General features: G+C 37.0%; 1 protein-coding gene, 1 long non-coding RNA gene and 1 other non-coding gene across 5 annotated transcripts in view; 1 reads left to right on the top strand and 2 right to left on the bottom strand.

Moving 5' to 3' along the window:
* The window catches only part of LOC134748444 (zinc finger protein 541), a 346,807-nt gene that overhangs the window by 108,014 nt on the left and 211,688 nt on the right, over positions 1–27,105 (top strand). For all 3 annotated transcript variants that reach the window (XM_063683236.1, XM_063683235.1, XM_063683234.1), the window contains exon 2: positions 6,704–6,760. In XM_063683236.1, coding sequence (XP_063539306.1) covers positions 6,743–6,760 — 18 coding nt within the window. In that variant the 5' untranslated portion in view covers positions 6,704–6,742. The remainder of the gene's footprint in view (positions 1–6,703; positions 6,761–27,105) is intronic.
* Positions 16,428–16,585, bottom strand: LOC134748216 (uncharacterized). The gene is made up of 2 exons (XR_010128400.1): positions 16,534–16,585; positions 16,428–16,498 (listed from the first exon to the last, which is right to left on the bottom strand). It is a non-coding gene; the product is annotated as an uncharacterized LOC134748216 (long non-coding RNA).
* Positions 18,491–18,563, bottom strand: Trnay-aua (transfer RNA tyrosine (anticodon AUA)). Its single transcript has one exon. It is a non-coding gene; the product is annotated as a tRNA-Tyr (tRNA).

Genomic DNA, 27,105 nt, shown 5'->3' with positions numbered 1-27,105 from the left:
TTGGAGCTTGGGACGGATGTTGGTGTGGGATGCTACCTGCGTAGACACACTGGCACCGTCCCACCTCCAACGGACTAATGTAAAAGCGGGCGGAGCGGCGGAAAGCGCCGAAATTTTAAAGCGTAATAAATATAAGAGCCTCGGTAGAGAGTATCATTTCGTTCCATTTGGAGTTGAAACTCTAGGTCCATGGGGTCCCAGCGCGCATAAGTTGTTTGCAGAAATTGCGAAGCGTCTGGTTGACGTAACTGGTGACCGAAGAGCTGGCGGCTTTCTCGCACAACGTATCAGCATTGCGATACAGCGGGGAAATGCCGCCAGCATCCTTGGTACAATGCCTCAAGGGCCTATTTTAGATTTAAGCTAGTTATTAACTTCATTTACGTAGTACCACTGTATATATCTTATACCTAATTTTATAATTCAGAATTGACGTGATTCAAATTTTTTTTTTATACCACGTCGGTGGCAATTAAGCATGCGGCCATTACCATTGTAAGCAGTTACCGTAGCCTATGGACGCCCAGAGATATTACACGCGCGTTGCCGACCCTTTAAAAACCTGTACACTCCTTTTTTGAAGAACCCCATACTGTAGCCCCTCGGGAAAACCTCGGCAGGGAGCACATTCCACAGCCAAAGCGTCCGCGGGAGGAAATTCCTCTTAAATCGCGACCATTTAGGTGCTAGGGTGTGAGGATGAACACCCTGCCGATGGCGAGCGGTGCGGTGATAGAAAGCGGCCGTTGGCATCATGTCAAACAATTCTTCAGAGCACAGCCCATTGTACAAGCAGAAGAACACACACAAGGAGGACTTTAGACTTAAAGGTTCAATACCGCTTGTGAGTTTGGGATCGTCGACGATTCGTACAGCGCGCCTTTGGACTGAGTCGAAGGGTTAAATATCCCAATTTTTAAATTTCCGAATAACGATATTCCGAATATATTGTTAAAGTTCGTTTTCTTGAGGGTCGCAGTTCTAACCTAACCTAATCCATTTTTCACTTTTCTGGTAACAGTTCGTTTTCTTGGGGGTCGCAGTTCTAACCTAACCTAACCAACTTTTCTAACAACAGAAAGAGGTAACATTCGGCAGCGACCCCTAAAACGTAATTCAAAATTTTGAAAAAAATCCACATTTGTTTTTTTATTACTACTAGTACTACACAAATACACTATCATCAGAAATAGTTGTTAAGTATCCATAACACATCCAGATCAAATTCGAAATGCACGCGCTAATGATAACAAAATGACTTTATTTTAGATACTTATCAAAATGTACGCTCAAATTAGCCTCTAGCTTTTGTCGTGTAGTTATGACAGTTTGGCGTCAGTGCCGCTTGGCTTCCGCTTCCAAACAATATCCTTTTTTCGGCATTCGGACTTACTTTATTTATTTCCACACGTGCGCATATTGTTCTACGGAATGCCCGTCTGATTCAATTTTATTAATGGATTTGGACGTTTGCCCCACTGACTGTGAACACATCCAGTCTATTTTGTCGCGAGACGTATCTTATTGCGACTACTTATGATTGATTTTCTGATGTATGGGATTGTATTAGAGTGCAGAGTGCACATTTGTTTGCGAATGATTGATATTCCCGTATACATGTCGAGCCGCGTCCGGAGACTACTAGTCTGGCTCGTTAAGGTCTTATGTCATGTTGTGCTGTATACTACATGCGGCATTTATTGTGCGCAGGATACACTGCATTGAGTCAGAGCACATACTCGTATGAGTTGTCAACAAGGCCGACCTGCCCGAGGAACATTTACGATACTGCTTTTAGACTACTTATTTACTATTGGCAATGAATCCATTTTCGAATTTGGTTAATTTTCTTATTTATATTTCTAATTTTCTACATTATATTACTGACAGCATAGCAGCATAAAAGTATGTTACGCTTGTGTCCGCAGTAAGTACCTATTAAAAAAAAACAGAATAGAAAACTATAGCTTTTAGGGTTCGTACCCAAAGGGTAAAACGGGACCCTATTACTAAGACTCCGCTGTCCGTCTGTCTGTCTGTCTGTCTGGCTGTCAGCAGGCTGTATCTCATGAACCGTGATAACTAGACAGTTGAAATTTTCACAAATGATGTATTTCTATTGCCGCTATAATAACAAATACTAAAAAGTACGGAACCCTCTTTGGGCGAGTCCGACTCGCACTTGGCCGGTTTTTATTTTATCAGGATAGCTGCAGCTAGGAACCTAGGACATACTTTATATAAGCTTAGACAACTTTGTTTGCAGGGGATCTATTTTAAATACTTACATTCATAATGTAAAATATTGCGATCTTGTCCTTTTTTTTAGGGTTCCGTACCTCAAAAGGAAAAAACGGAACCCTTATAGGATCACTCGTGCGTGTCTGTCTGTCTGTCTGTCACAGCCTATTTTCTCCGAAACTACTGGAACAATTAAGTTGCAATTTGGTACACATATGTAAGTTTGTGACCCAAAGATGGACATGTAACGTAAATAAATTAATTTTAAACACGGGGGCCACTTTTGGGGGGTAAATGAGAAAATTAAAAAATAAAGTTTGTCAAACTATATCGTGTTACATATCAAATGAAAGAGCTCATTATGAGAATCTCAAATATATTTTTTTTATAATTTTAAGATAAATAGTTTAGAAGTTATTCAAGAAAATAGGCAAAAAATGACCATTCCCCCTTTATCTCCGAAACTACTGGGTCAAAAATTTTGAAAAAAATACACAAAATAGATCTTTACCTATAGATCACCAGAAACCCTATTAGAAATGTGCAGTCAAGCGTGAGTCGGACTTAATTACTTAGTTTTGATCCGACCCCTACGGGTTTTTTAGACATTTCACATAAAAAATACATTGTTTAAATTGTGTAATGTACGGAACCCTTGGAACGCGAGTCCGACTCGCACTTGGCCGGTTTTTTTTGACGGAGTGGGAATGCACTTACGTACGGTGTGTGGGAGTTTTTTTAATAATGAGAGAGTTGGAAACATGTTGTAATTAATAAAACTGGATGAGAGTCAGAAAACTGCTCTGGATCTTCACGTCGCTAAGGCACATTGCACCAGGTAAAACAAATCTTACAAAGTCTTGCAATATCTTAAACGAAATCTATATCGTCCTGGTGCAATCTATCTTATTGTACTGCATATTAGTCTGGGGCATCTGGGGAGATGCACCAAAAAGTCACTTTATCTATCTTGAAAAGGCTCAACGTGCACTCATAAAAGTAATGTACTTAAAATAAAAAGATATGCTTGGCACGCTAATGCCCTATAAATGACACCCTGCTGCTACTTTACTGTAAATTAATTGATTTACTTAAATTTAAAGGTGACATGTTCTGGGATAGCAGTCAGACTGGACGTCTTCCTTCTTTCAATTTCATCTTCTTCTTATAGTTAAGTTAATTCAGGTCCGTTGCAACAAATTTATAACTATAATCTATTACGTTTTCGGCACTGTATTGTCAATATTATATGTAATACTTTTCAATGTCACTTTTCTGTAATGACTGTTTGTGCCAAAATAAAGAGAAAAAAAAAATATCCTACTGAAATGCTTTATCAAAGTAGTGATTTCTCTCGGTAAGGAAATTTACGATTTTACTTTTATTTATATTTATTTTTTAATTTATTTTATTTATTTACATGTTGTGCAAACAATAATGAAAAAAAAAACAAATAAATACTGTGCAACCCTAATAATAAAAACAAAAGAAATATGTAATATTGTCTTCGGTTACCGCGATAGTTACTCATGAAATAAAACTATGAAAACGGATTATATCGCGTAAATTGAATTTATAATACATCCCGACGTTTCGAACTCTTTACAGCGTTCGTGGTCAACGGGTGACTGAGGAAAAATTACAAAATGCAAAAATACCCACATACTAAAATAATGAACAATCATAGACTACAAACTTTAAGGCTGGTTGTACATGCAAAATCGGTTCATAAGGCTAGTTATACACTATAATTATTTTTCAAGTAAAGATATATATATATACGCGATAAAAATAAACTATGCCGGCTCCAACCCTACACCACGGACCCGAGAAGATTTAATTCCCTCCTAAATTGTAGGAGGGTATCCCAATATGGGACCGGCAACAAACTCGGCGGGACACATCTTTTCAAAACATCAAAATGTCCAGCATCATCCAACACTACGGTCTCACAGTCTATGTCTCGCTTGCTCCTTTATCAGGTGGACTACAGGATCCCAAGCTGGTGGTAGAGAAAAGCCATCTTCCCTATTAAAGTTTGGATATTTCTTAATCTCAATGGCCTCGCGCAGCATTCTGGGTATGTAACGCTTCTCCTTGGCAAGAACCAGAGGCTTATCAAACTTGATTGAGTGATTGGCTTTATCCATAACATGCTCACAGACAGCAGACCTAGGTCGACGGTGCTTGACATCAGCTATGTGTTCCTTCACCCGAGTGGAAATGCTCCGTTTCGTCTGCCCGACATATGATAGGCCACACTCACAGTCCAGCCTGTACACTCCTGCAGTCTGTAGAGGGGTATTGCATTTTACAGGCCTCAGGAATTGTGACATCTTCTTCATTGGCTTGAAATATGTTTTTATAGAAGCACGCTTCAAGATGTGGCTGATCCTGTCCGTGACCCCCCTGACAAAAGGCAGAATCTTTGTTTCAGAGAGCCCAGAGGATATGTGATGACCAGCATCTGGCCGCGGAGCTCCAGCATGCCAGGCGCGCGCTCCAGGCAAACGAGCTCAGGATACCGCGGGTCAACCAGAGGTCCCACATTAAGATCCCCACAGTCGAGCGCAGGCCTGCCATTCTGCCTTTTGTCAGGGGGGTCACGGACAGGATCAGCCACATCTTGAAGCGTGCTTCTATAAAAACATATTTCAAGCCAATGAAGAAGATGTCACAATTCCTGAGGCCTGTAAAATGCAATACCCCTCTACAGACTGCAGGAGTGTACAGGCTGGACTGTGAGTGTGGCCTATCATATGTCGGGCAGACGAAACGGAGCATTTCCACTCGGGTGAAGGAACACATAGCTGATGTCAAGCACCGTCGACCTAGGTCTGCTGTCTGTGAGCATGTTATGGATAAAGCCAATCACTCAATCAAGTTTGATAAGCCTCTGGTTCTTGCCAAGGAGAAGCGTTACATACCCAGAATGCTGCGCGAGGCCATTGAGATTAAGAAATATCCAAACTTTAATAGGGAAGATGGCTTTTCTCTACCACCAGCTTGGGATCCTGTAGTCCACCTGATAAAGGAGCAAGCGAGACATAGACTGTGAGACCGTAGTGTTGGATGATGCTGGACATTCTGATGTTTTGAAAAGATGTGTCCCGCCGAGTTTGTTGCCGGTCCCATATTGGGATACCCTCCTACAATTTAGGAGGGAATTAAATCTTCTCGGGTCCGTGGTGTAGGGTTGGAGCCGGCATAGTTTATTTTTATCGCGTATATATATATATCTTTACTTGAAAAATAATTATAGTGTATAACTAGCCTTATGAACCGATTTTGCATGTACAACCAGCCTTAAAGTTTGTAGTCTATGATTGTTCATTATTTTAGTATGTGGGTATTTTTGCATTTTGTAATTTTTCCTCAGTCACCCGTTGACCACGAACGCTGTAAAGAGTTCGAAACGTCGGGATGTATTATAAATTCAATTTACGCGATATAATCCGTTTTCATAGTTTTATTTCAAAAGAAATATGGTTAATGTAGCTAAATCTTTATGTACACATACACATACACACACCCACACACACCCACCCACACACACACACACACACACACACACGCACACACACACACACACACACACACACACACACACACACACACACACACGCCATAAAAATCGACCAAAATTGACACTTGGCGCGTATAATCTTTCCCGTTCTTTCTTGCGAAATGTGGCAGTGACAGCGGCAAACCGATGGACCGGCCTTAATATCCTTTCTGTGTCTCTTTTATTTAGTTTTCTCATACTCGAATGGATTATTAAAAACTTGGTAAACAGTTTTTCTTTTATTACTTTATTCGGTTTATTACGCAAACTTGCATCATGTAACGAGTGCTCTCTCAAAGAGAAGTTCATTTATTCCTCGTACTCACATTCGGACCAAACTATACCTATGAAGTTATCATAAAACAAATGTTATCTTTTTTATGCATTTTAAACATTTAACTGTTAAAATGCTATAAAAAGTTCAATCGTGGGCATTGACTGCATTTTTTAACCAAAACACTTCAAATCAATACAACATATCTCTATACGTATCATATATCCGCCGCAACTGAAGGACTTCTATTGTTGGACAGATGCCTGCAAGATGCAGTAAAATGGTACCTTATGATAGTTATGATGCATGGTTTCAAACCGGGTTCGAAAAATGTTTACTCCAAAACAGCAAAGCACTCCTTAAAAACTTCACAACGAAAAAAGTTTTGAATGAGTTTACCCGATATGGAGACATAGTGGTGCAGTCTGAATCACACACTGACAGATGAGATGAAGATCTACATTTACAAATGTAATCACTAACTATAATTTTATTGCAGTTCAGGCTGTGACTAAGGCTGTCTTCACATTGGATAGGTCCGCCTTTGGTGTGGCAGCTACACGATAACTGCGTAACTAATCAGTAAGAATTGTGATTTAACAGTTTTATTGTACTTGTTTCAGAATGTGTTGGTAGAGAGCGGTAGCAGTGGCCGAGCGACGATGGCAGCCGTTAACTCGGTAAGCATTATAAAGAAGTAACACTAACAGATTACGATCGAAATTTTCCTGTTTTATTCTTTAATTGGTTTTATATATATAAGTAATACTCCGAACAGGGACGTATTAAAATAATAAAAATAAAATAATTTTAATTCGAGGAGAATTTAGGACGTGGCACAACCCGCGAATCCTTACTACTCCTCCTTACGTTCTAATTAGGATGGCCAGCCTAGTTTTTAGCGACCCATTATATGAACAAAAAATACAAGCGATGATAGCATCTTAAACAAAATTAACCCATAATCGAATTTAAACTGTCGTGTCATGCTAATATTTTATTTATATATTCAATTTACGTATAAAAATATTTTAGTCACGTTACATGTTTCTAAAAACCTAGGTTTAATTTTCAAACACTAACAGCTGTTTCGCGCGAGTGATATAATAAATCGAAAATGGTTGTGCCACGACCTATAGGGATCGATCTATCATCATCGACATGACTATTGCTGCCAATAAGCCTGACATCGTGCTGATAGACCGATCGCAACGCCGGACCGTGCTCGTCGACGTCACCATCCCCCATGATGAGAATCTCGTGAAAGCCAAGAAGGATGAATCCAGCAAGTACCTAGACTTGGCACATGAGATTACCGCCATGTGGGATGTTGACTCGACGATCATTGTCCGATAGTCGTGTCAGCTAACGGTCTCATAGTGAACAGTCTCGACCAACACCTAGAGAGACTCTCGCTGGGTGGTTGGATCGAGGGTCAGACGCAGAAGGCGGTAATTTTAGACACGGCTTGTATAGTACGTCGGTTCCTCACTCTGCGGCCCTGACCACCGGCAGCTTGGGCCCTGCCCTGCTGCTGGCGGCACCCTAGGTTAGTTATTTTATAATGTGTTTGTGTATTTTGTATTGTTTTGTAAGTGTTTTTATATTTTACTTTTATATTCATACTAGCTGTTGCCCGCGACTTCGTACGCGTGGATTTGTATGTTGGAGGTTATATATTCTACATGAGCATAGCATTAAAACATTATGCAGCAAAAGATACCAGTAGGGATGGTTAATCATTTGTTATTAAATTATACAACGCATGAAATTTGTCTTTCACAAACTGTGAAGTTTTAAGCCCCTAACTGAAAAAAAAAATTGATCTCGATATAATCCCTCAGCCCTGTTAAAAGATTTTCAAATCCACTATTTAAAAAAATGTTCGCTTCCTATACAAACTTATTAATACAAACTTTTCAATAACGGTTTTGTCTATTTTAATAACGGTAATGCCCTTTTACATATTTTCCATTTTCATTTTCAAGTTCCTAGCTTATGTGCCATAAAAATGTTTGATACAAACTTTAAATCCCATTTTTACCACCCGGGGGATGAATTTAAAAAAAATGCTGAAATTAGTTTTATTATCTTTCAATTAAACATCTTTTTACGAAGTTTCAAGTACCTAGCTTAAAATAAAATTAGGACCCCTACAAACTTTCAACCCCACTTTTACCACTTTAGGGGATGAATTCTTAATAACGCTGAAATTACTTTTCTACTATTCTAATAATATGCCTTTATATTTATTTATTTAAGCGTATGGCGCAATATTGTAGGCAGTATACTTACATGCTAATATTATAAATTATTATAAGTCGACATCCAACGCAGCCAACCGATCGCGTCAGGTGTCAGATTGGTAGGTATTTTTATTTTATTTATTTTATTAATTCAAACAATTTACACAGCATTACAGCGAACTAATACACTGAGAAATTTATAATAGAAAGTATTTATACAACTAGGTACATGATACAGTCTAGAAAGGACAACAGAACAAATGTAAGAAAGAAAAACTAATACAAAACAGATGATTCACGCTTATCCATCGCCTCACAGTACTTCATACATTTTTTACACAGATCCATCCAACTACTTGCAAATAAATCACATTCCGGTGCTGATGCGAGGCGCGGACAAGTGGTGATTTGCCATGAGACATAGTGCGCGTTTTAGGCACAGCTAATAGGTGAGGACTTCGCGGTCGTAAATTAAATTGGGCCTTAGCTATAGATGGAACGAACAGGCGTACGAGCTGTGCAACCAGTTCAAGGCAGTCCGAGTTCCCCCGTAAGACATTACAAGCAGTAGTCAAGAGCCCGTAGTTACGCCTTACCTCTAAGGAATTAAACCCCAAAACGCCAAGCAGGAACTTTGATGGGTACAAATATGGGTAATACCCGTGAATCTATATCAGGTATATAGAGGTCCTCCGGGCTACCTTGGAAACGTCTCTCTTGGCATCGTTAAACAATGTGCTAGGTAGTTTGGTCTTCAAGGTCGCAGTCACAACGGGGTCTCTTTCCATCCCCATTTGTGTCGCATATAATTGCACCTGCCATGACCTGTGCGGATTCTGTTGAGGCGGCCCCAGTATATCCTCTGCAGCGAGAAGCCCTTCGGCTTCTGTGTAGGATATTGGGTACTTTTGTGGTGACCAGTCAAGTTCCGCACTCAAAAAAATGTTTGACCTCCATACAAACTTTCAACCCCTTTTTTACCACCTTAAGGGATGAATTTTCAAAAACGCTGAAATTCGTTTTCTTCTCTTTTAATGAAAAACCTTTTTACGAAGTTTTTAATTCCTAGTTTAAAATAAGATTAGAACCCTATACAAACTTTCAACCCCTTTAATTTTAAACACGGGGGCCACTTTTGGGGGGTAAATGAGAAAATTAAAAAATAAAGTTTTTCAAACTATATCGTGTTACATATCAAATGAAAGTTCTCATTGTGAGAATCTTAAATACATATTTTTTATAATTTTAAGGTAAACAGTTTAGAAGTTATTCAAGAAAATAAGCAAAAAATTACCATACTTTCGGAGATAGAGGGGGGGGGGCTTTATCTCCGGAAGTACTGGGTCAAAAATTTTGAAAAAATACACAAAATAGATCTTTACCTATAGATCACAGGAAAACCTATTAGAAATGTGCAGTCAAGCGTGAGTCGGACTTAATTACTTAGTCCGACCCGACTTAGGTCGATCCGACCCCTACGGGTTTTTTAAAGACATTTCACATAAAAAATACATTGTTTAAATTGTGTTATGTACTGAACCCTTGGAACGCGAGTCCGACTCGCACTTGGCCGGTTTTTTATTACCCTTTTACGGGATGAATTTTTAAAAACGTTGAAATTAATTTTCTTGTATTCTAATAAATAATAATATACAAAGATTGAAGTCAACCAGGAGATTGAAGATCTGGTGTCCGAGCCGAACATCATCGGAGAAACGAAAGCCGCCAGGCTCCGATGGCTCGGGCACGTAGTCCGGATGGAGGAAGATCGCGCAGTCTGGAGGGCGTACTCTGGAGTACCAAGTTGCCGAAGACCGTCTGGACGCCCTAGGTACCGCTGGAGAGACGAAGTGCAGAAAGACCTCAGCGAACTCGGCGCCGTCGACTGGACAGAAACGGCTTTGGACAGAGTAGCATGGCGGTCTTTGGTGTCGGAGGCCAAGATCCACTTCGGGTCGTCGCGCCACAGCAGTAAGTAAGTAAGTAAAGATTCAAGTCGTGCACTCACAAAAAATTTTGATCTCCATACAACCTTTTAACCCCTTTTTCACCACCTTGGGGGATGAATTTTTAAAAATGCTAAAAACAATCTTGCTTTTTAATATAATACCTTTTTGCAAAGTTTCAAGTTCCTAGCTTAAAATAAAATTTGCACCCCAAGACAAAGTTAAATTTCCAAAAAGTCGAAATTACTTTTTTGTAATCGTCTATTACGCATTTCTAAGAAGTTTCAAAGCATTTGTAATGGATTCAAACTTTAAACCCGCTTTTAACCCCGTTAAGGGACGAATTTTTGAAAACGCTGATCACTTTTCCTGTATTATAATAATATGCCCATATACAAAGTTTCAAATAACACACTCGAAAAAAAAATTGATCTACATACAAATCTTCAACCTCTTTTTTACCTCCTTAGGGGAAGAATTTTCAAAAACGCTGAAATTAGTTTTCTTGTATTTTAATAATATATCTTTTTCCGAAGTTTCAAACTGCTAGCTTAAAATAAATCTTGAACCCCATACAAGTTTTCATCCCCTTTTTAACCCCCTTAGGGGTGAAACTTCTCAGTTTTTTATAGCCTATAACCTGGCCGTGGATTTTTTCGATAGACTAGTAAAGTTTCATCCAAATCCGTTCAGCCGTTTTCATTTGGTGCGCGATCAAATAAACAGACAAACAAACAGATAAACAGACAAAAATTCTAAAAACTGTTAGAACGTGTTCTGCTATCGATTCTAAGTATCCCCAGCCAATTTTTTTTTCGAATATCTTCCATGTACAGACTTTCGACCCTCTTCCGCTTTATTATATGTATAGATTATTATAATAAATGACCTAGCTTAAGATGAAAAATGAATATTGAGTTAAACCATGAAATTAGTTTAATTTAACCCATTTATGTTACTACTCCAAAATATATATGTTTACGTAGTGTGCACTTAAGGAGATAAATTAAAAGTCCTAATTAAGTAACGTGTTTCACTCAATAAGCTCTATCCTCGGAGTACGTAACATGATTTAGCGGAGACTAAAACGATGCCGGCGGCGTGGCGCCCGACGACGGGGCTGCATGTTAGAGCTAATGCCTCGGAACTTCGCTTGTCTGTGCACGAACCTCCGATCCAAGAACAAGAGAGACAATTTGTAGGCTTGTTAAAATAAACACTCATGGGTATTATAGCCACATAGCTTGTTCTGTTGTCTGGGCCAGTGATTGGTAGAGTGGGCTATAGGGAGTTCGTGGGGCGTAGTGATGATTCAATTTAAAACATTAAAAAAAATAACACTGAAGGGTAGGGGGAAGGGCAAAGTTAAAAACAGTAGAACTGCGTCCCCCACGAAACTGAAGTGGTCACAGAAAACTAAATTACTTTAAGTCAGGGTAACTGATATTAAATTAGGACAAATGATCATTACGATAAGTTGCTATTATGGAATAACATACCTGTATTAGGACATGCAGTAGTTAGTACAGGTAAGTGCATCGGGTCAGTTCAAAAAATTATATATAGATATAATTTTTAACAGATCACAAATAGATTTATGAAAAATAAAAATAACCCATAAAATGTAGGACTGTCATAAATTAGGGCATATGAGCGTTAGGACAAATGATCATTATGGCAAATAGTATTAGGGAATGCAAAACTAGGAGATTTTTTTAAAGTACAAATACGGGTAATTCGGAAACTCGTGCAGCTAAATAGGTGTCGATACTATTTCTCACCAGTCTTTTTGCGACCAATAATAGATCACGTTTAAAAAGTAATGAAGATTTTTTTTATTAAGTTCCAGTGACGAGTACTCGTATGATGCTTATCTACTTACTCGTAGATACCTACTATAAACTGCCGTTCAGCTAAGCTAAGCGTATTTTTTCTCGGCCATAACATAAGGCCTCGTTTAGAGTTTTATAGTCGCTCATTGAGGTTCGTTGGCTCATCAATGGTCTCTCCCAGGTATAACGTGCCCAGTTAAGCGAGAACCTTGTATTTTAATATAGCTTCGAAATTTAAGCCAGTTTTAAAAGTATTTAGACAAGCGAGGTGTGCCATATGGAACTGGTAGGTAGATTGTAATGCTCGCGAGCAGCCATGGACGCCTTCCAAATCACATCGCATTTGAATAGCGACTGCAGTTGGGCAATGCCAGCTAACGACTTTTATCGACTCAATTCTAAGTATTGGTTCCCAAGTGCCGATAATTTAGTATCAATATCGCGGTATTGCATTCAAATTAAGACACTGCTGCATATTAGATGATAGTTAATTCTCTCCTGAGAATCCTGTGCCACCTCCATAGTTTATTGACTAGTTACTCGTGACCTGTATTAATGTTTCAAAAACTTAGCAAAATGTGATCGTTAGCCGATGTGATAGCCTTTCAGCAAAAGTGATCATATCACGAAATGATACTTAACTAAATAGTATGTTCTTACAAACTGATGAATTTCTTATTTTTTTAACTTTACGTAGGCTACCTTATAAACATTGCAGTTTAAAATAATAAACCACTAGTCGCGTGATGTTTGGAAGAAACTAAAACACAATTCTAAAATTTCATTTCGCCTACATTCTCTCGCAATTGCCAGTGTTGTCGCGGAGTCAGATATTTATTTTACTCGCATCCTGATTCAATTTGCTGCAGGTGACAGTGTTATAGGTTCGGTGAGAGTCCGGGGCGCCTTGGGCCACAATACCGGACATTTGAACTACATTGTTCACAATCACTGGAGTGAAGACCGAATTTTATTTCGGAGTTCACTATTTCGTGACCCACGAAATGCAACGTTCGTATGTAATTATAACCTTCCTATATATTATATATTTATGACTTTAACAAACATGTTGCCACTATGTATGTTTTGTTTGTTTGATAAAGAAGAAATAAACCGTAATTACAAATTAAACGCCCATAAATATAATACCCTAGTGATCACTATAATATCAACAGCATTCACATAAATTATTATGTTCCATTAGGTACATATACATACTTAAGCTATTCATTAGATTTATTTTTGTAAATCGTTCCTAATTGGAATGAAGATTTCAAGTTCCAAATCATTTATATTAATCCTTTGGCAGCATTTTGCAACGTCACAGATGTCCTCCGTAATGCGACGAGTTATCGGAGATCTGTAGACACTTTTCAGTAGGTACCCTTATTTTAGCTGCAAAAAGGAAGAAAACCTCCCCTCGGTCGAGCGTGTCGTTAGAGCTGATTGCAGGATTAGCGTAATCAGCATTGATACTTTTCGATCGCTAGAAAAAATGTTAAGCCTCCATAGCACCAATCAATTACGAGGAAAAACCTTCAATTTTATATTAGAACTGGAAATAAACTAGAGTATATAAGATAAAGGTACCTACACAATAGAAAACGATTCATCGATCAGAACTCAAAAGGGAATTTCACTCTAATTCTTGCCCCAAAGAGATAAGTAAATATTAGTCAGACAATCCTTTTATTCTAGATTTGAGTAAATACTGTTAACTGTTAAAATTCTTTGAGAAGTGGACAAAAGTAAACAGTGAAGGGAGTAGCATGAAGCGCGAAATGAATGAGATTGTAATATTGTAGTGGCACAGCAGCAGTAAAGCCTTTTGTAAGAGGGCAATAAAGGGCATTCTAGGGCAGCAGTGGACCCCGCCGGAAATTTAATCTGACTGGCCTCTTTGTTACTTGAAATTTTAGATAAGACATGATAAGTTGACGCAAAAAGCGAGTTTTATCAATTTAATTATATTTTATAAATTGAATGTTATACAAGAAGTTGACGAAAGGGGTATCAGGTAAATAGATCGTTTTACAACAATTTAATCTCTAGTGCAGAAACGTATCATTTTCTGCACACTTTTTAGAACATCAATTACCCAGTATACCCAGTATGCCTAAAACTCGTAGATAAGTATTTGAAAGTAATATAAATAGTATAAATACCGTCAACATTTTATTAAAGATCCGCGTTAGGAAATGCCCTTTTGTTCCCTGAAAGCGGTTACGATCAAATTGCTAAGAAACACGCAAAGGGTCGGCAAATTCTGTAGTTAAGGTCTTTACGGAGCGAGCAAAAATCTTTAAAAGCGAGCAGAATGTAGCCTTTATTCGCACATCACAATGCTGCCGTGCCGATCTGCACAGCCTGTGACACAGAAAACAAGGAAGTAGTTTCAACTAGAGATGCATCGGATATTCGGTTACTATCCGCCCCTTATTTTAATATCCGGCTGGATACCGGATAGTAACCTACTATCCGACCGGATACCGAATAGTAACTTTGCCTGATTTCGGAGTAAACAAATTGGATTTGTTTCCATTTTTTTTTAATGTTATCTCATTGAAAAAATATGGAGACGTAGTAGCTGAGTAATATTACCAACATAAAGATTCCCTTATTCATAAAACTTTACGGTCCTTTAGTTAAATTATGTTTTATCCCTTTCTTACAAATACACAAATAAGTATAAATAAAGACAAACGATTCATAGCTAATTCGGGCCAGTAACGCGTTTATGAATAACGCCATAAGTTAATACATTACAATACAATATTAATTAATCTTTATTGCACACGTCAATAAATGCTAACGCGACCTCGACTACCGGAGCCATTCTTGACTATCGGCCAGCGTTGTATTTCATCAATTTTAATACTGATAATCTTATTTCAAATATATTGAAACGGTTACAGGCAGGTGGGCTATGTAAGTGGTGTGATTCATACCCTTTCCGCTCTTCTGTGTCGTTTATTTTAATATTGCTATAAATTTTAGGGCGTGTGGAATGACGGGGTTATAGCTAATTAAATTTCAAGGGAATGTTCAGCGGAGTTTTGCTTGATAATATGACGTTTTCGCTATTATTACAGTAATTCGCCGAAATTTTAAGATATTTATAACGAAATTAAATACATATAAAATATAATAACATTCGTTATAATATTTAGCGTTATTTGTAATGTACGTATTATTGAAATAAAACTATGAAAACGGATTATATCGCATATATTGAATTTATAATACATCCCGACGTTTCGAACCCTTTACAGCGTTCGTGGTCAACGGGTGACTGAGGAAAAAACTACAAAGTGCAAAAATACCCACATACTAAAAATAATGAACCATCATAGACTATAAACTTTAAGGCTGGTTGTAGGTAGGTACATACAACATCGGTTCATAAGGCTAGTTATACAATACAACTATTTTCAAGTAAATATAATATATGTATATATATATATATATATATATATTTAATTATATATTAATTTGTGTAATAAGTATTATTAGTAAAGGCAGATAAAAAAAAAAAAAAAAATTTAAAATTTAAACTGTTTATTTTTATAAAAAAAACACATGTAATATTTAACTTAACTACTAATCTTAAATTAAAAAAGATTTTTTGAGTTAAGGAGTCTTATCTTATATTCAATATTTAGATAACAGATTTATTGGCAGATAACCGAAGTGACAGCAGTATTAATTGTCAAATTTCCTACTTGGAATAGTTCGTGTCATAATCTTTAGAGACTACTAAACTAGTAAGATTTATGGGTTTGATCTTTAACATCAACAAAGCGCTTAAATTTTACACGCCACGTCGGACTTAGCTGTGCCGCTTTAGGTATAGCAAATTGGAGTCATATGTCCAGTTAGTTGACAACGAGACAGGCCTGTCCCACGTGACGGGGCAGGACGGGTCGGCCGTGGCGCGCCGTGGCAGGCCGGGCCGAGATGAGCCTTTGGACGTGCGCCAGCGATGTGTCCCGCCACTTCGCGTGGCATGCGATGGAATATCCGGGCTTAGGTGAATTGGCGACAACGATGTTTGAGAATTTTTTATTGTTGAGATTTCGGTACCTATTAACTTATTTTTTTCGTTTTTCTAAAGCATTTATCTTATTTTGTAAAAAAAACCTTGTTTTCAAAATTGCATTTTGCATGACTAAATAACTTTTCCTAGTGAAAAAGAAAAGATCTTTATAGGGCTGTATCTCCGTACCGTGCGTCGTAGCGCAAAAATAATTAAATTTTGGTTCCTCTATAAAATCCCACGCACTGAATAACCTATCACATTAGGTCATGAAGCGATCATCATCATATTTCATTGCAAGTTTGAGAAAAGCACTATACAAATTTCGGCGAGAAACGTGGTTGCCGGCCGCGTATCCCTATACGACCTTGCTACGCTCGGCCGTCTACATACATCTACTTGGCCTGTAACCCTTCGTTTCCCGGCCTCTATAGTAATGCACTATAAGAATAATGTTTAATACAAAAAAAGCTAAAATCAAGATCTTTTCAATGTGTAACATTATTTAACAACCATAAACAGGTACTATACCTATATAAAGGCCAGTTCAAAGTCTAGAACAATGTCAACAACTCCGAGACACGCAGAATTTGCTTCATTACATTGAAGTCGTAAAATGTCTTCAAGAAGTTTTTCGTTAAATCGTTTACGATAAAAAAAGCCGACGCCGCCCTGCTATTCACTTTAATGGTGAGGCTGAGGCTTGAATTCTGTCATTAGGCCTTGGAATTCCACCTTTTATCGGGCAAATGAGGTGCCAAGCTCAGCAAGATGAACCAACGTGCCTACACAATGGCTAAAAAATATATCTGAAATTATACAACCGAAATACGTTTCCTTTGTTCTCCCATGAACCATAGGTGTATAAATGAATGAATGAATGAATGATTAATTCACTTGAATACATATACAGCGCATGCACTTATATACTATATATACCTCATTTCAGCCTAAAGATCCTTGACATTTTTACTAGCCTATTCTGGTGTCCCACTGCTAGTCGAAAGCCTCTCTTCTTGATCTTCGACATTGACATTAACTTTTAATTTTAAAAATGTAAACTATGTACAGAATATTCCTGTAATTTTCAGTTTAAATTGTGTAACAACATTTATCTGCTAGTTTGAATGTATTGCCGCTGTCTAACCCCGATTGGCTGCCAACGCTGATTGGATATTTGAATTTCAAATAGCTGGATATGAAACACATTTTCGTGTTCATTGCTTAAACCCAGAATTTTAGTAAATACGTTTTGAACAAACTACGAGCATGAACGTCGTTATTCTACTTAAATACAATCATCAATACCTTTTCGAGGAACTTTAAGAGTCTCTGGAAGCTCGGCCGAATTTCACCTTCCCATACAAACGGAGTTCCATTCTTATTTTAAAACTACATGTTTGATTGTAATAAAACTTTGCACTTGCAATGATATGAGGTGTATCTAGGTCTGAAATTAGTTTATATAGCTCTATACAATCTAAATAGAACAAAAACAAGTTTCGTATGAAGAACTTAAATTCGCTGTATTTTTTTACTATGTCATCTGAAGCTACATAAACTATTTTTAGACCTAGATATACCATATCCTATTGTGAGTACTAAGTTTCAGAGCAATCTACTCATAATGAGAGCGTAACTACGTTTGTATGGAGGACCTAGCTTGCCGGGGACTTAAGGTGTATAAACAAAAAGGGAGGAATGGAAATATTTGCACGCTTGGTAAGCTTCGGTATCACTGTTGGTTGAGAGTGATTGAATCGATGTTCCAAAAGGTCGCAAGTTTAAGTCTTGCCTATGGCTTGCAGACGTATAGTTTGCTTGATAAAATATAGTTTACGAATGAAGTAGTAAGATAGGTACTTTATGCGAGTAATACTGAAATTATTTCAACATTTTTGTTATGGACATTTATGCAATTATTTGAAATCCTTTTATAAGACTCCTTGTATAAGACTCCTAATATAATCTTATATCTAACCAATTATCAACACGATTTAATTTCTAGAAGAAACTACTTTTAATCTTCAACTTTGATAAGAAAAATTGCGTAAGTATCTCTATTTGACAGTATAAAACTAAAAAGAAGAGAGAGGGAGATCTTGATAAGGCAGTCGTATGAAAAAGTTAAAGCAAAAACTGGCCGAGTACTCAAGCAGAGAGGTCCTTAAATTATTCAGCTGCCAGAAGCGTAAGATTTAAAAGTGTCGAGTTTAACTTGTTGCAATGCTGCGAAATATTTTGGTTTCCTTTGACTAATTTCTATACTTAGTATTTTTATTTTAACAAGCAGAAACGTCTGCGAACGATGATATTAAGCTTAGAGTGAATTTAAAAGTGGAAAAATTACTGCCTTGGGTGAGACTTGAACTGACGGCCTCTGGATCTATACTTCAGCGCTCTGCCAACTGAGCCACCAAGACCTCATCCATAACCAGCGAATCTTTCCACCATATGGGTCTGGGAGGGGCTGTAGTATCGATCCAGAGCCCGTAAGGTCATGTCCCAAGGCAGTAATTATTCCACCTTTCAATTTAAATTTATTCTAAGCTTAATTTGTATAGTTGTGAGCAAAAATACTGTTTCCTTTTTAGTTGACATCGTACTGACTTATATAGTAAAACAAAATAAATATGCAAAGTAAACTAAATGAACGTGCAAACATGATAATATGCTTGTCCGCAAGTTATGAAAAAAAAAAACTAAATCCGATAAACTTGATCAAACGCCTCCGGTTTTCCGACAAAGTAATGTTGCAAGCACACACAGAGATGGCATTGGGTTTTTAACTAAAAAGTAGACAATTCTTTTCGTGACTTTCTAAATAGTTTATTATATGGGTACTTGTTTAGTTTACCACAAGTACCTGTGTGTAATTTGTTCGCAAATCAATGACGTTTGATTTTTAGTGACTCTTAGGTACTTAAGCGCATTATAAGTGACGCAGGAAACTTCAGCATGAAACACCAGTAGTTTGGAAATCATCAAAGATATTTAGGAAACATCAGGTACTTATATTTATAATGCACTCATATGACATATTAATGTAGTTAGTGAAATTTAAGTAATGTCGTTTTTAGTTTAATCATAGATGACTTAAAATAAGTATTTGATCTTAATGTTTCTCCCGTAACAGTTGTCGCTCGGATTGGACCATTAATGAGTACTCTTTGATACAACATTGATGGCAAATAAGCATACAGCCCGCTTAACGGTAAGCGGTTACCGTATTATAAATAAGGATCAAATATGAAAACAACTTATTACTTATTTGGGGCAATTTTTTTATTTATAGTTTATTTTTAAGTTTAGTTTTTAATTTTAGTTTTTAATTTAGTTTGTAATTTTGATTTTTTATACTTAGTGTTTAATATAATAAAACTTATTACATATATTTATCGTGGTAATTGTTTTGTGCTATAAGTTCAGCCCTGTAACTTATGATGCACTTTAAATTTTTATCTGAGGCACCTATACATGTATATAATGTATATGTAACATTTGCTTATCTAATAGCCCAACTATTTTGCATAATCTGTGGTCTAACTGCGGCTTGTACACCCAATATGGCGAGGAGTTTACATTAAATGGACCTCTACGGCCTTTGTAAGCTCTCAAGCCTGGGGCCATGATCGTGTTGCATCGACACAAGGCTTATTTCCGAATTTTAACGCATGCAATTTGGTTGTGTGAACATTTTACTTACTTTCTAATAAAATACCCGCTTACATAATAGCTTAATAAACGCAAAATAAACCCAACGAAATATATAACCTTTAGTAATTATACCAATATAAAGAATTTAATTAGTATCCCTCTTGGAGCTCGGAATCATGTGAAATGAGATGCCTACTTATCAGCGAAACTTCGCTGTAATTAAATTGAGAACAGGTGGAAGCTACACAAAATGAATCAAAATTAATCTGGTGTAATTTGACAGCATCCCGTGTCTTCGGCTTCAAGCTTGTTTATTTTCCAGTACGGACTCTAAGCGATTAGAAAACGAAATCGCAATTAATTACAAATTGCGTATTTTAAGAGAATGTCAATTAGATCACAAGGAGCCACCTGATTTTAAAAATATAATACAAATATTTCATTCTAAAATCTAAATACGCTTTTCGTCTTAACGTAGCAGCGATTCACATTCCAAACAAATTATTATTTGTAATGTCAATCGCTGCTACGTCGTCGTAACGTAGCGGCTTGGTAGCTGTAGCACGCCGTAGCATGTCTGCTACGAAGCCTGCGTTAATTTATGGTACTCCCACATTAACGTTTTATAACATTGTGTGACAGGGATAACATAATAAAACACTATCAATTCTATCATGGTGTACCTGTCACAGTGTCACACAATGTATTTAACAGCCAGTGTGGGAGGCCATTAGAGGTTGATTCGAGTGGCGCTAGTATCCTTTCTTGCACAGGTAATCAATTGAAATAATAATTCAATTACTCCCTTTAACGAGTAAGATTCTATTTTAAGAATGATTTGATTCTGGGAAACACGAGGTAATCCGCTTCGCGGTACATAACACGGTTAGTACCTTTGCTTCCTAAATTGTATTCAGTAATATAGTTACTCAATCATACAAAAGATTTATTTTATCATCAACCGCCGTCATATTTCATGAACTCTCCACGTGGAGTGGAGTTTTCGACACACCCTATAGCCTTTATGGTCGTCGAAGGACAAAAGTTTGCTTGTTATCGGAGAAATATCAAAACATATCTCCCAGCCTTTATAGGGAAAGTTTCGTGCACGTGCACACACTCAAGTACTGAATCATTGACCTGCTACCGTTAGGTACAAACTTTACCATACTCGAACATTATAAAATGCATATAATGCATGGAATTAATTACACTTATTGTATTTTAATATAAGCCTTGCATAATTTAGGAGGGAATTAAATCTTTTCGGGTCCGAGGTGTAGGGTTGGAGCCGGCGTAGCTTTATCGCGTATATATATCTCTTTACTTGAAAATGGTTGTATTGTATAACTAGCCTTATGAACCGATTTTGCATGTACAACCAGCCTTAAAGTTTATAGTCTATGATGGTTCATTTTTTTTGTATGTTGGTATTTTTGCACTTTGTAATTTTTCCTCAGTAACCCGTTGACCACGAACGCTGTAAAGGGTTCGAAACGTCGGGAGGTATTATAAATTCAATATACGCGATATAATCCGTTTTCATAGTTTTATTTAAATTAATAATATTTTGATGCGGGTACTTCGCTTACACTTACATTGTAAGAGTGGAATGCACTATAAACAGATTCAATGTAAAATACACAGGAATCGAAATGTTTGTCACATCTTATAGATACAGAATGCACAGGGTTATCGCATCTAAATACGAGTATGTAATTCTTTCACCTTTGTCTGATAACTATTAGAGTGGCCGATTAAATAAAAAGCCAAAGGTACTTATAGTCTAATTAGACTATACTTTTGGCTTTTGCATATATACTGGCCCTTCCATGATACTTTTTCATAACTGTTTTAGAAAGACTATGGCAGTCTAAGAAGTTTAAGTACCTACGCATTCGTAGATACTTAGAATATATATGTATCACTAAGTATAATAAATTAATGATATTGCAATCCACATGTGAGAAAATTCACGCCAGAAACACCAGCCCACTTTTAAATTACTTAATTAAGTTAAAACAATTGGATTTACTGCAGTTTAATAAAGTGAAGTCTCCATGTTAGACGCAAGCAGGCACTTAAAAGGGATCGAGTTTAATTACAAGATTTTTCAAATAATAAATAAACTTGTCGCAAGCCACGTTTCTAGGGTTACCAGCAAATTAAGTTAAGCAAAAAATAATTAACTCAAAAAGTTCGATGAAGTTTTTATACCGTTTAGCTGTTAGTGATCTTATTTACCCATACATACTTAGTGATACATAAAACAAACAACAAAAATAGAACTTCGTAATTAAGTTTCCTTCAGCGCCGCCGGTAATTTATAATCCTTTAAATCGCGCTCTGTAAAGACTTCCCGAAAGTTTTTCGTAAAGTTGGCAACCCTGGGATCTGGCAAGCCTTGCCGTGATTTCAAAGCCTTCAGATACGCCAGGATTTATCCCTGCCAGCGAATTCCGTTTCCGTTTTTATTTAACTTACCGTCAAAGCCTGCTGTGAATGACACGTTTTTTTAGAAAATAATGCTTAAACAATCGTTAGAGCTTGTTACCGAATAGCATAATTTAAATAAAAATAAATGTTGTTTCAAGTTAGAGCGCCATGTGCCATGGAGCGCAACGAGAAACTTTTTTTGATTTCTCATGCCCTAAAAGTGTTTTAAAAAGAGTGCATAAAATGATACGTTTCTTCCCTAGAGCACTGTACTTTCTAAGTACGTTTTTTTCTTTTTTTTACAAGCAATGACATTTTTGGGTTTAAATGTATTTGTTGTACAATTTCCAGTCTAATAATTAAATCTGCATTCCATAAATAACTATATTTTTAACAAAATTTTTAATTGAAATTACTCCGAATTAGAATTAGAAATACTACTGAAGTTTATACTTAGCCGTGTTTTTTAAATGCACATGTATTTTACTTTCCTCGTATTCGGAATGAAAAGTAGAGTGCGACTCGGACGAAAGGCACCATTTTAAGTCTCTGGACTATTGGCGCTCTCACTGCGCTCGATCGCCAAACTACCTCGACAGAAATGGGTGCCTTTCATCTCTTGTTTAATAATGTACTATATATACCTACCACCTGCCTGCGAATTATTTTATAATACATATAAATACGATTTGTTAAAAACTTGATTTAATGGTAGTAATTTCAATTTATATATATATGCTTCACATAATGGCCAAGTTTAATTCAAAGTGATGAAAAAACGTGTGTTGTTACTTTAAATTGTTATTGCTGGCGTTTTATAGGATACCGCGTTTAGTATGGATCAATTGAAGGCCAATCATAGATAACCTTATGCGATACCGACTTGCCCATTATGCAAAAGTTAATGGTTTCGGAGAAGTCATTGATTTCGAGTCCCTACTTTTGTGTGTCAACACTGTCAACCTAACTTAAACTAGATTATTTCCAAAAGTGTGAATGTTGGTATGTCGAATATACTCTGACAAATTAGGAGGCCAGTACCTACTATAACATACAGTGATTTATATTTCGACCTATTTCATGTAACAAGTTTGCAAAGTGGTTATCCACATTTTACAACGATTTTACGATATCACTCCTTTTCATTGACAATAAATTTATGTTTTAATACAGTTGCTCAAAAAGTGGTACTTTACGTAGCTGTTTAGCGTGCGGAAAGTTGGTTTTCGCGAACTAGTGCTTTTCACTTTTCCAATTTTTTTAAATTTATACTTGTTCCAATTCATGACTACTTATTGAGGAGTGTTAATATTAGTTTCCTTTAAATGACGTAATCAACATAAAAACCTCACTGTTAATATAAGAATACAAAAAATATACATATTTCATATTTTATTATTTACCTCTTAATCATTATAACACGTGTATTTTTTAATATTGAATATTAAAAAACCGTTCTTAAAAAGTTGTCTGAATGGAACGGAATAGCTATGGAAGGTAGAGGTAGGAATAGCTGCCGAAACGCCTGTAAAAGAAGAGGCATTTTTTCTTACTGCAAGCATGTTTTAAGTTTCCAAAGGCAACATTCGATATTGTTTTTATTCCTTACTTGTTGTTTTTCTTATTTTTTCGCAACTGTATAAAAAAACGTCGTTCGATACACGTGCGGAAATGTCATCCTTAGTAATGACATACTTTCCGCACTAGCATCGAAATGTACTATTTCTGTCACAATACCTAGCAGAGACTCCACTTTCGATCTTCGTTCCCGAGTCAGCAATGGGTGATTGCGCTCACCGGCAATGGTTCTAATTCGTGAGGTAATTGCAAACCCGACAGTCTTCATTACGGAGTGATCCATCAACGATCAAACAACCAGTGGATTACTCCGTTCCATGCTTGATAATCGAAGACACTTTTGTCTCATTGTGAGCCGATCATTAAGTGGAATTAATCTAATCTACTTAACCATCGTATAAGCTATATTTAGTATTTAAGTAAATAAATATACACGGCGGTTGATCACAAAACAAAAGCCCAATCAATCGATAGTGAGATAAACAAGACGAATCCCTACTAATTAATACAATACAATACAATACAATAATCTTTATTGCACACCTCACATAGATTACAATACAAATACAGAAACAAATAGGTAAAGACAACTGGATAGAGGTAACAACAGGCGGTCTTTTATCGCTTAAGAGTGATCTCTTCCTTTCTGGTATTTTTTACCATTTCTCTTTGCTAATTAGTAATTACTTTAAAACGAATAATTTGTAAGTACTTATGTATTTCTCTAATTACCTTTTAAAAACTTTTAGGTACCTTGTGAATTCATCCAAGTACCTTGTTCCGCAAAGTCCGTAATTAAATTATTTTAATATACCTACCAAATGTAACTGAGACGAACATACATATAAGACACCTCTAACTTTAAAGTCTTTCAATTGGTGTAGACTGAAGGGCGTCCCAAAATAGATACTGTACAATGTACATGCTTGAAGCTGAGCCGAGTAAATATAAAGCTAGAAAACGTAACCCCTTCAACAGTCAAGTAAAAAGACATAAAACTCAATTATTGGTTGAAGCAATTTTGACATTTAAACTGTATATTTTTTAAGTGATCGATGCAATTTAGTAAGTAGAGTAAGAACGTACGATTTTTTTCGTCAACGACTTCAGAATTTCATCGATGTTTATGATTGACTCGGCCCGCTTGTTCAGAAGAAATATGTTAAAAACAGGCCAAGTGCGAGTCGGACTCGCGCACGAAGGGTTCCGTACCATTACGGAAAAAAACAGCAAAAAATCACGTTTGTTGTATGGAAGCACCATTTAAATATTAATATTATTCTGTTTTTAGTATTTGTTGTTATAGCGGCAACAGAAATACATCATCTGTAAAAAATTCAACTGTCTAGCTATCACGGTTCATGAGATACAGCCTGGTGACAGACAGACAGACGGACAGACGGACGGACAGACGGACAGCGGAGTCTTAGTAATAGGGTCCCGTTTTTACCCTTTGGTACAGAACCCAAAAAATTTTGGGCTCTAGATCGTAATGTAAAGTGAAATTTTATATCGTCATAAAATTTCACGTGGGAAAGGTTTGTTCCATTTCACGGATGCAGTAACAAATTATGGGTCGAGACTGGTCCACGGTTTTGCGTGGAACGGAACGCTAATAAAACGCCGGTAGTTCTGCGCCATTAACCACGGTACCGTCCTTCACTGAAATGTTTAGTTTTGCCTTATCTTTTGTTTGTCTTTAAACGATCACTTTATTAACTATGTAGCGGCACTTATCCAGCAGATATTACGCAAAATTTTTAAAAATCTTATATTTTCACCATCAGATTAAAAAAAAAATTGACGTGGTTAAGCTATTAAATAACAATATTTTAAAAAAATGCTTATCGTGGTATCAGAAGAATGAGGGAAGATGTTAAAAGGCAAGTACAAGCCGACGGAGCTCAACACAATGATGGATTAATGGCCACAAGGGGCTTGGATACCTTCCATTTAAACTATTCGAAGAAAGGAAAACTTTAAAATGTACTACCGTATCTTGCCGTTGCGGATTCTTTCTGGTTATTAGGTGCCTTTTCATTTTGTTTTAATATAACATATGTATGCATTGAGAACTCGTTGTCGGTAACCTCATGTCATGCACTACAAACTTAAAGAAAGCGAGTATTTGTATATTTTTTATAATTTTCTTGTCCATGATACCTATTAGGTAAGGATTTTTAAGGCGGTTCCCTGAGCCAGAAGGCGAAAAATCTCCTTATATGATCCTGTTTTTCTAAGAGGCGTTGATATTCGTAGACGTGGAAAAAATATATGTAGTTCTTGACTATATTATCTATATTAAAGACAAACCAGTTTATAAAGCAAGGCAATTTAACTTATAAAGGAGCAGCTAGCCAACTTAAATTACGACTTAGTTGAAATTTTCAGATGCAAAATTAGCTAGGTAATTTGTATTATTATTAGTTTAGTTTTAACTAGCGACCCGCCCCGGCTTCGCATGGGTAGTTCAACTAATTTACGCAAAACCTTTACAAATTATACATATAAACCTTCCTCTTGAATCACTGTCTATTAAAAAAACGCATTTTGTAGTTTTAAAGATCTAAGCATACATAGACAGACATACAGACAGCGGAAGGTGACTTTGTTTTATACTATGTAGTGATGTTTAAATAAATATTTTTTCATAATTACTTTGATGTATTTATGTTTTTCATCATTTCTGACTCTATCACGCAGAGAAACCCCGAGCATAGCTCTCTCCATTGCCCTTTGCGTTACCTTGAGCCTTCTTATGAGGCCCATCGTTAGCGCCCACGTCTCAGATCCGTATGTCATCACTGGCAACACACACTGGTCAAAGACTTTTGACTTAAGACACTGCGGCAATTTGGACTAGGACTCCGCAGTAGAACTAGGGTCACCGACATATCTCGCAGAATTGCAAACCTTAAGTGGCAGTGGGCGGGGCACATTGCTCGCGGAACTGATGGCCGGTGGGGCCGGAAGGTTCTGGAGTGGCGTCCGCGTACCGGAAGACGAACTGCCGGTAGGCCTCCAACGAGATGGAGCGACGACCTGGTGAAGGTCGCGGGAATTCGGTGGATGCGAGCGGCACAGGATCGGTCGGAGTGGCGAGCCTTGGGGGAGGCCTATGTCCAGCAGTGGACGTCTATCGGCTGACATGATGATGATGATGATGATGTATTTATGTTTTTTAGCATTATAATATAAGAATGTTGAAGTTTCTGTGCACCGCGATTGATATTACAACAAGCGGTTGCGCGCATGAAAGTAGGTTGTTTATAGGTGCATCGAAATTCCGCAAAT

This window comes from Cydia strobilella, chromosome 16, assembly GCF_947568885.1.
Source record: "Cydia strobilella chromosome 16, ilCydStro3.1, whole genome shotgun sequence".
Classification (NCBI taxonomy): Eukaryota; Metazoa; Arthropoda; class Insecta; order Lepidoptera; family Tortricidae; genus Cydia; species Cydia strobilella.
Note: the sequence above shows the minus strand (reverse complement) of the source record. Positions and strands in the feature narration are given on the sequence as shown.